The sequence below is a fragment of the Nanorana parkeri genome, unplaced genomic scaffold, assembly GCF_000935625.1.
Source record: "Nanorana parkeri isolate BGI_ZX_2015 unplaced genomic scaffold, ASM93562v1 scaffold583, whole genome shotgun sequence".
Taxonomy (NCBI): domain Eukaryota; kingdom Metazoa; phylum Chordata; class Amphibia; order Anura; family Dicroglossidae; genus Nanorana; species Nanorana parkeri.
The window spans coordinates 470,052-480,673 of record NW_017306851.1 but is presented as its reverse complement, the minus strand read 5'-3'; the positions used below and the strand labels follow the sequence as shown (position 1 = coordinate 480,673).

The following is a 10,622-nucleotide window of genomic DNA, read 5'->3' as shown; positions in this document are numbered from 1 at the left end:
GGATACTATTAAATGCAGTTTTACTCCCCTTATTGCTTGTTCCTGCAGGCTTACTCCCCTCTATGTGACCAGTTACCCGAACCTGCTTCTCTCCAGTGCTCCATTGGTCGCAGGCACTCTGACATCATCACGTACAATGCAGGGCCAGCAGTCCTGTATTGTAAGTGAGGACGTAGGGGGTCGTCCGCCACAACCTGCATTGGAGCAAAGAACCTGGGGAACGAGGGGTATGGTCTCTGACCAAGGCTCCCCCCATCTCCTGGCCAAATAAGGTAGGGACAGCCCTGGGTATGTTAAGTAAAACTAACCCTTACAGTGCAGGGGAGCCCCACTGCAAAGGGAGTTTTGAATGTTTCTCTGGAGGTCAGCTTTAACTGTTCCATGCTCATGCAAAAAAACATGTTTTAAAGTTTACATACGCTTTACCTAGAAAGAGAAACGATGTATCCATCAAGAAAATTAATAAATACATTATAAATTAATGATTTAATAAAACAATTAAATAAAGACAATAACCTAATAAAATGTATAACAGATAACTGGGTTTAAAAAAAAAAAAAGACAAGTCCAGTATATTCCTCCTCTCCTATTCCCCAGCAGTGTGGGGGGAAAGGCTGGAAATATTGGGCTGCTGTGGTCTCAGAGTGCCAAGGGTTAAGGTTGTGATGAGGATTAGGCAGTAATTCCCTGAAGATGTCAGCACGTTCTGGCAGTGCCCCCTTTGCCCCTCAGTGCCATCATTTCATTGCCCTCCTTGTTGTCTGTGGCTGGGTCGGACCCCCGGCCCCCTCCACCTCCGGCAGGTGACACATATGAGGTGCGGGCACCGAGAGCCCCCCAAAAATGCCCATAAAATGACATAACACGCAGGCAGCGTGATGACATGAGATGGGTGGGCGGCGCAGGCAATGAAGGCAGCTTTAAAGCTGTGGATGTGCAGAGACAGGCAGTGTGCTGTCTCAATTATCCTACTGGCTGCCTTGTTGGGTCTGCGTGGTGCTGGTCTCCGGGCAGGAGCCCTATGCCCCTCACTCCATCAGGCTGGAAGGAGATATGACTCTTGGAGGGCTCTTCCCCGTCCATGCCAGGGGGGTGGCAGGCATGCCTTGCGGGGACATCAGGAAAGAGAACGGGATCCACCGTCTGGAAGCCATGCTCTATGCTATCGACCAGATCAACAGCGACCCGGAGCTTCTGCCCAACGTCACCCTGGGGGCACGGATCTTGGACACCTGCTCCAGGGATACCTATGCGCTGGAGCAGTCTCTGACCTTTGTGCAGGCTCTCATCCAGAAGGATGCCTCGGATGCCCGCTGTACCAACGGGGAGCCACCTGTCTATGTGCGCCCCGAGAAAGTGGTGGGAGTCATTGGGGCATCGGAAAGTTCGGTGTCCATCATGGTGGCCAACATCCTGCGCCTCTTCCAGGTAGGAGACCTTGACTGGCACCTCTTCCAGGCAGCCGATGACCAGCTCACATGTTGCATTGGATTTCTCTATTTTGATGGTGCAGTTTGGAGATTTTGCATTGGCAATGTCCCCAGCCTGGTCTATGCTCATTACTCCTTTCCCTCACCATTTTCTCCCACTGGCTCCTCTCTACCCCCTCAACTACCAGCAATTCTCTCCTACAGCCTCTGTGGTTGCCACTTGCTATTTTCCTCCACTCCCTTTTATATAACCCACTTCCACTTCTATACATGTCATGCAGAACGCTTGCTACCTGCTTAACCATCTATTATCTTCTCAACCCTTCCCTGTTCTTTTTTTTTTATTATTTCCCTGTCTCTGCTGCAATTTCTATTAAGTATACATTGACCCCCCCTGGGGTTGGCCTTCTGCTACAATTGTTAGCCCTAATGGTTTTACTGTTGGCACTTGTCTTTATTACAGGAGGTTTTTGCTCTTCTTTTTTGCACTGGAATCTGTAGGAGGATGAAGAGTCTGCCTGGTATAATAAGTGTAAATGTGCAGTCATGAAATGATAGCAATGTATAATGTCATCCCTGTGTCACTGCCCATTCTACTAGACTCCTGTCTCTGATTTTCATTGCTAACGACCATGGCTCTGTCTTCATTAGATGCGATGCCTAATATGTGGGAGAGAGTTGGGGGGCCAACAGTAAGACCAAGGGATGAGTGCTGAGGATGTGTGGGTGTGAGTGATGTGGGTGTATGCATGTGTCTGTGCTCAATGCCCAACACACAAGCTATCCGTTGCATTTAATGGGTGCCACGTTTTAACTATTGCTGAAAGTGTGCCTCTTATTTTTTACCAGCTCAGCTCCTAATCCATCGGAACCCACTTGGCTTTGTTGCCTCCCCTCTCCTGCAGCTTTCCACTGTTTTTCAGCGACTGCAGTGCAAATCCTTGTGAATTGGATAATAACTCGTTAATAGATGAGCAATCACAACACCATATGTATAATTGGAGGGTAAAAGATGGGTTTGCATTGAAAGCCACTTGGATCGGGGCCAAAGGAGACACTTGTAGCTCCATGCAAGTGTGAGGAGGATGGAGTGATTGACAGCTGATCCGTGCAGTGAATTAAAATGGAGCTAAGATTTCTATTTTCTTTAAATTTGTGTTTTATTCAAAGTTGCATTGCTTGCTAACGATTTTTGATACAATCACCCAACGATTACAATGCTGCAGACCCCCCACCCCCCCCTCTCCCCCCCATAGGGTTCCCTATGTTAGTGCTGGAGAGGGTACTGTCCATGGTGCTGAAGTTCAGCAAGATTAACAAGCTGCGGATACGTTTGCATGGTGGGGAGAGGGAGCACACATGCCTCTAGACTGGTTCTCATTATACTGGTTCTAACTTCCATCCTTTTACACCCATGCAATAACCAGCTTCCCTCTCCCTGCTATTTACAGCATAACACCTGCACCTAGAGCACAGCTGAGAACAAGCATCAAATAGCAGCACAGGGAACACACTGCTGAACCTCATGATAGGCTCCTCAGTTCAGAATCCCATTCAGTGGATGCATTACAAATATTCCTGCATGCGTTTTTATAAGGCGAAGAGCGATGATGATACAATGCCTCGTAGCAAGAAATCTGATTTTAGTTTGGCAGAGTGGATTGCCATGATTGGTAGTTATGGGTGAAATGGTCATAATATAGTGCTAACCCGTATTAGCTTTTGGTTTAGTCTGGTGGGCTGAGCCACCACTTGGTTCCTTATATCTCCTGGGGAGTCCATTAAACAGATCCCCCACCCCTCAGTTCCTGGCTCTGCTCCCTCCCTCCTTGTGGTGTTCCCAATCCTCCTGTTGCATTATCAATAATATAAATGATACATTTAAGAGGAAGACCCCAGTCCTCTGCTTCAGGGCAGGGTATGCAGACCCCCAAGAACTCAACTGCAGATATTTTACCAACAGAGTCACATAAGAAACTGTTAACAGTCCAACATCAAAAGCTGAAATTAGTTTTGGCTAAGCTGGCCCAGTAAATGTAATATATACTCTTTCTCCTTTCCTTCTCACAATATATTCATTACAGCTACGCTGATGCTGCGTTATTATGTGCAGTCACCCAAAGCAACCAATCCCATATCAGCTTTCAATGCATTCTATACGCTAAAATGGCTTCTGATTGGTTGGTATGCTGTTAAATACATTTCATAGTATAGTTTATGTATGTCTACCAACAGATGTCTTCAATTACGTTGCTTATCCAACCACATAGCTGTAGCTAGCTATATATATATATATCTATATATTCTGAGCTCTTGCACAATGTGTATAGGATGCTGCAAGTACGACCCTTGTGGAGATTTAAAATGTAGCTGCTAATAAAGACATTAAAAGCATTAGGTGTAATGAGCCAGTATTTAGGAAGATGCAGCCTATCAGGGCAGCAGGACTGGCAACATCATAAAGACAGAAGTCAATAATGATGTCACTTGTTACTTATTATGTAACCTGTTTGAAAACATGATCACCATTGCTTCATGCCACATACACATTGCTTGAATTGTGCTGCAAAAGGGCACTGTAACATGTAGTTAGATATAACATAGTGATATAGTGATCTATCTATCTCTCTCTCTCTCTCTCTCTCTCTCTCTCTCTCTCTCTCTCTCATCAAGTTTTAATATAGCAATGCAAATATTATCAGCTGTGTACAACCTTATCAATCTGTTGATGTCTTATGAACAATATACATTATAGCAATTATATTTTGTAATTATATAAGCATACCGATGAAGACATTTTTACTGGTGATCTTTGCATACTTACATCCTTATAGTGCAGCACAGTGCATGTGCTTTATTGCTTCCCGTTGCAATGCAGGTCTACGGACACAGATCTCTGTCTGAAGAATTTTACTAAAGAAAGTATGCAGTTCCTTTGGCCTCTCTAATTGATTTTACTGCAGCATCCATTCAGCAAGGATGCTGACTGAACTTTGTATAATACAGACAACCACTAGAGGGAGCAGCTACAATTCTCTATGCCATATACCATCATGGAAATATGTCATGTGAAAAGGCGCAAAAAACCAAGTCAGAATTTACTCGGTCAGTTTTGCAATAATATCTAAAGGTCATTACTACACAAGCTCACAACATAGTATCTTTTAAAACACAAGCACAGGCAAATATAGGAAGGTTCACATGAATGTTCCTTCAAAAGTCATAAATGGATTTGTCACTCTAGCTGGTGTAATTAGCTGGAATTTGTTTTGATATGTTCAAATCGAGAGAGTGATGGCGATGTCTGCTTGTGAGCTGATGGGTTGGATGGCGTGGTTGCAGGGCCAGATTAAGATAGGAGCTATTGGAGTTCCAGCTCCAGGACTGCCACTGAAAAGGGCCTGGATCGCCTCTGCATGCCCAATGCCAATCCAGGCCAGTGACACTGAACACAATCAGGCAGAGGCACGGCGACTCTCTAATGAGGCATAATTACCGCCTAACCAGAGAGCGTCTCTGCTGCTTCCTGTCTGACCCACCGGCTTAATCTGGCCCTGAGTGGTAGTTAGGTGGGTTCATGGAAGGAGAAAGCTCAAGGTGGGCATCACCAGGGCTGCGATAGTCACTAGCATTTCAAAGCTGGGAAAAGAAGTGGGCGTTGGTATGAAATGAGATGAGAAGAAAAGTGTTGTCACGGCCCTTATGGTTTGCTTCTACTGAACATGAAAGGGGTGGGCTGTTCACAAGATTATATGTGCTTCTTTACACCGTGTTTAAATCTGCTCACTCCTCCTTAGTCATAGTCATTAGTCAACCCTGACTCACAAGGTACAAAGTCTATATGTCTATATGCAAATTGTACAGTCTAGGTGTAAAGACTCTGAGATCACCCTGGGCAAAGAAGAAAAACCTTCCCAGACACATATGCCAAGCTTTAAAAAGGAGATGGGCATTATTGTCCATGGCTAGTAAAGGCCCAAATATCTCAGAGGAGGTTGGGGGACATAAATATTACCCAGCATTTCATGACTTATTGAATTTGAGGTCTTCACGTGTATTTCAAGATTATTAATATTATTATTACATAGTATTTATATAGCGCCAACATTTTGCGCAGCGCTTTACAATATAAGACATTACAATGACAATACAATTCAAGACGGTAAGGCTTACAATCTAAAAGGGGAGGGGGAAGTGATACATGAGGAGGTAGCTGTGTGGGGATGAATTGTTTGAGAACGTGATGGTTCAGTGGTTAGGTTGAGGTGGGATATTTCATGAGGAAGGTGGCATGCAGGATCATTTAATTGAAGTACTCTTCTGCTGTCCATAGATGGAGAGATACTGTATCTCCAAGGACCAGCAAAGGAATTGCAATCACCAGGAGCTCATTGCGATGCCGGCCAAAGCTTTAAAGTCTTGGTGAATCTAGTCTTTTACTCTTCTCTACAGATCCAATAAATCTCCATGGCCACAACGAGCACCTATGACTACACCGGATGTCCATCATCACCTCTTGCCATGCAGCAAACTGCCATATAATCTCAACCAGAACCTAGAGCATAGCTTGCATTTATTACGCCGTCTATGACTATCACCACCCTTTGGTCCATCTTTCTCTCACAAAAATTCCAGCTCTCATTGCACTCTCCACCTATAGAGCCCCTGCTTGCCGATCGGAGTATTTAATGGGGGCATAAAACAAATTATTCCTACGGTGAACAATGAATGCGTAAAGAGCCTTGAATTCTAGACATGCTCATTAATTACAGAATATGTGAAGTCTAGGTTAGTCCTATTATATGCAAGTGCCTAATTAGGATCCTGGCAAAAAAGAACTGTTTTAATAGGCGAGAGGTGATGTTTGGCCTGTCACTTGGGGGGAGGGGGGGGGGATCTGGAAAGTTTAGCAATGGGTCTCATTTATCACAAAAAAAATGGAGAGTGCATCTGTTGCTGTAAGAGGCCAATTCGAATGTAGCCGGCAACTCTCTCAGCCCAGTTGCCATTCGGCTGTCATTTTCCTTGAGAGCAAAAACTTGATTGTTTGTAAAGGGCAAAAATGTTATTCTTTTGTAACTGTAAATAATTATAATGATTATCACGTTTCTACTTTTTTGTTGAAATCCAACATGACTTAGTATGCAGTCCGATATGCGTCATTCTAAGGTTATAGTCACAATGTAGAGGACCGTACAACCGCGTTTATAGGGCAGCAAAGATCGCTTTTCTGCTGGGGTAAGCAATGGGGGGCATTGTGCACGGGAAGTGTGGTGCTTATGTGGAGGAAAGAATTAGAACACCAAGTCCAGATAAAGTTTTTATTTTTCATAATAAAAGAGTGTTTTAGGAGTTGACATTCAGTGTGTTTTGGGGGCTCCAGGGGTGTCAAACTCAATTTAATCGTGGGCCGCATCAACATTATGGTTGCCTTCAAAGGTATCTGTAAAACTACATAAATGTATCTAATCTTTATCATAATTGCCTCTGCATTTGATTATCACTGGTTTTAGTAATAACTTAATACCTAGATCTGAAAGTAGAAGTCTAGGAAATGGCCTGGAGGCCTGGATTCGGCCCCAGGGCCTTGAGTTTGACACATGTGCTCTACATGAATCCCCCTTCATCAGGGCTGACATGTAATAAAAACAGGCTTTATTTAGTCATTACAAATGTATCCATGTATACACTATATATAAATAGACATATTAAAAAGCGAATGTCAGAATAAAAATCCTAGAGTCTGTTTTTTTTAAGGCTCATTCCTCGGTGCAGTCATCTTTATCCTGGCTTCTCCACATAATGAGCCGCTGACCTGAAAGTATCCAGCTGGTAGTTGGAAAAGATCCTCGGCGCTGACATGAGGATTGACTTGGCACAAGATGTGTTCTTATGTGTTATTCAAAAATGTCTTGTTGAACTGTTTCCAATGATGGTATTTTCAAATACCATCAAATGAATGTGGGTGGTAGATGTGTGTGGGTGATGTAGGTGATAGATGTTGGTGATGGATGTTGGTGGTAGATGTAGGTGGTAGATGTAGGTGATGGATGTAGGTGATGGATGTAGGTGATGGATGTAGGTGATGGATTGTAGATGTAGATTGTAGATGTAGATTGTAGATGTAGATGGTAGATGTAGGTGGTAGATGTAGGTGGTAGATGTAGGTGGTAGATGTAGGTGGTAGATGTAGGTGGTAGATGTAGGTGGTAGATGTAGGTGGTAGATGTAGGTGGTAGATGTAGGTGATGGATGTAGGTGATGGATGTAGGTGATGGATGTAGGTGATGGATGTAGGTGGTAGATGTAGGTGGTAGTTGTAGGTGGTAGATGTAGGTGGTAGATGTAGGTGTTAGATGTAGGTGTTAGATGTAGGTGTTAGATGTTGGTGATGGATGTTGGTGATGGATGTTGGTGGAGGATGTAGGTGGTAGTTGTAGGTGGTAGATGTAGGTGGTAGATGTAGGTGATGGATGTAGGTGATAGATGTAGGTGGTAGATGTAGGTGATGGATGTAGGTGGTAGATGTAGGTGATGGATGTAGGTGGTAGATGTAGGTGATGGATGTAGGTGGTAGATGTAGGTGATGGATGTAGGTGGTAGATGTAGGTGATGGATGTAGGTGGTAGATGTAGGTGATGGATGTAGGTGGTAGATGTAGGTGATGGATGTAGGTGGTAGATGTAGGTGATGGATGTAGGTGGTAGATGTAGGTGATGGATGTAGGTGGTAGATGTAGGTGATGGATGTAGGTGGTAGATGTAGGTGATGGATGCAGGTGGTAGATGTAGGTGATGGATGTAGGTGGTAGATGTAGGTGATGGATGTAGGTGGTAGATGTAGGTGGTAGATGTAGGTGATAGATGTAGGTGGTAGATGTAGGTGATAGATGTAGGTGATGGATGTAGGTGGTAGATGTAGGTGTTAGATGTTGGTGATAGATGTTGGTGATGGATGTTAGTGGAGGATGTAGGTGGTAGTTGTAGGTGGTAGATGTAGGTGGTAGATGTAGGTGATGGATGTAGGTGATGGATGTAGGTGATGAATGTGGCTGGTAGATGTGTGTGGGAGATGTAGGTGATGGATGTAGGTGGGAGATGTAGGTGGTTGGTAGGTGTAGGTGGTAGATGTAGGTGGTTGGTAGGTGTAGGTGGTAGATGTAGGTGGTAGATGTAGGTGATGGATGTAGGTGGTAGATGTAGGTAATGGATATAGGTGGGAGATGTAGGTGATAGATGTTGGTGGTTGGTAGGTGTAGGTGGTAGATGTATGTGATGGATGTAGGTGGTAGATGTAGGTGGTAGATGTAGGTGATGGATGTAGGTGGTAGATGTAGGTGATGGATGCAGGTGGTAGATGTAGGTGATGGATGTAGGTGATGGATGTAGATTGTAGATGTAGGTGATGGATGTAGGTGGTAGATGTAGGTGGTAGATGTAGGTGATTGATGTAGGTTGGTAGATGTAGGTGGTAGATGTAGGTGGTGGATGTAGGTGATGGAAGTAGGTGATGGATGTAGGTGATGGATGTAGATTGTAGATGTATGTATTAGTAGGAACTTTTACGACACGGCAAACAAACTCCAAGGGTATTGCATGCAATAATGTGTGATGACAAGTCCATTCCCCATAATCAATAACAAAATAAAAGCAGCTGGGAGTTCTTCCTTAAGGCACCAGCGTCACAGTCTTCAAGGCCATGAAGGATGCCGTCCTGTAACCTAATAGTCACACTAAGGCAGGAAGCCAAGTGCGTTTCCCTCCACCGCATTACAATTGACAACATGGTCATCAACACCCCTGAAATGTCCGGACCACACTCATACACATCCACCAGCTAAAGAAAATTCATCGCTAATGCCGAAGTGATAATGGGTTCCAGGTGTGTTGCTTCCGATGCTTCTTCAGATCCATCAATTGTGTCAATTTTTATAATAATTTTTTGTATCTAGATATTTTTGGAATTGTTTTTGTATTGAATAAAGAAGCAAAATCTGATCTGTACAAGTCCCCTCCTCGCCCCTCCCACCCCCCCAACCGACCCCCCCAACCGTCACTGAGCAGATACAACCATGCAATGTGGTTTCACACACTTTAATTTCTTCATCTGTGACCGCAAAGATTTATTTTCTTCATCAACACAAATCCAGAACTGGCCATACTTCCCTTGTTACTATATCCCGGGGAGCTTCATGTCTGTGCGGGTCCACAGATGAAGAACATTTTACAAGGTCTGTAAGACATCTGAGTCTGGGAGCTTCTCACAATGTGCATTAGAAGCTGCAGCAAGTCAGATAGAGCCCGCCGCATTTCCTGGCTGGGGGACGTCCAACATCATCTACTTGTTCCTCCCCAGCCTGACTGTCACTGGACTGTCACTGAATTTCAGTTCTTTCCTTCATGTAGGCTCTTCATCTCATGTGGGTGGTCTGCATGCAAACAAAGCCTTCCTAGGAATGCCCACTCCTCCAGACAGACACCTGCCAAGACATTTTGACATTTGCATAACTCCGCTCAAGAGCCAGCCCACTGCTTGCATCGGTGCTGAGGGCTCTTGAGGTTAGTCCTGAGGCACGGTTCTGTGATGTGTTAAGGAGGCTGTAGACAGCCCCCAGCTGGCCCCTCCCACCAGCTATGATCTGCATGCAGTGCATGGAGAAGCACAGAGACTCAGTGATGATATCACTGGGACTAAAATAAGGTATGTAATGACAATGTAATAATTGTATATTTAAAAAAAATGGGGGAGGGAGGGATACCAGGGAAGGCAAAATATAAGCAGATTAAACTTGAACTTTAAGCTTACTGTCTGTCCATTGCTGTCTTTTATCCCTTCCATCACTCTAACTCCCATTTAAAGATGGAGTAAGAATTGTAGAAGAGATGACATGGGGGTGGGGGGCACCCCCATGTCATCTCTTCTACAATTCTTACTCCATCTTTACCTGTCTGTGGTATCCTTCCTCTCTCCCTCTCTCTCTCCTCTCTCTCTCCGCTCTCATTTCTCTCTCCTCTCTCTCTCTTCGCTCTCCTTTCTCTCTCTCTCTCTCCGCTCTCCTTCCTCTCTCTCTCGCTCACTCTCTCTCTCTCCGCTCTCCTTTCTCTCTCTCTCCTCTCTCTCTCTCCTTCCTCTCTCTCTTCTCTCTCCCTCTCTCTCTCCTCCCTCTCTCTCCCCCCCCCCCCCCACTCCGTG

The 10,622-nt window shown here is 44.6% G+C and overlaps 1 protein-coding gene across 1 annotated transcript in view; it reads left to right on the top strand.

Annotated features, from left to right (window-relative positions):
* The first annotated feature begins 958 nt into the window (after positions 1-958).
* GRM7 (glutamate metabotropic receptor 7) overlaps positions 959-10,622 on the top strand; it is a 351,320-nt gene continuing 341,656 nt past the window's right edge. Inside the window, exon 1 of the mRNA XM_018562551.1 lies at positions 959-1,428. Coding sequence (XP_018418053.1) covers positions 1,054-1,428 — 375 coding nt within the window. The 5' untranslated portion in view covers positions 959-1,053. The remainder of the gene's footprint in view (positions 1,429-10,622) is intronic.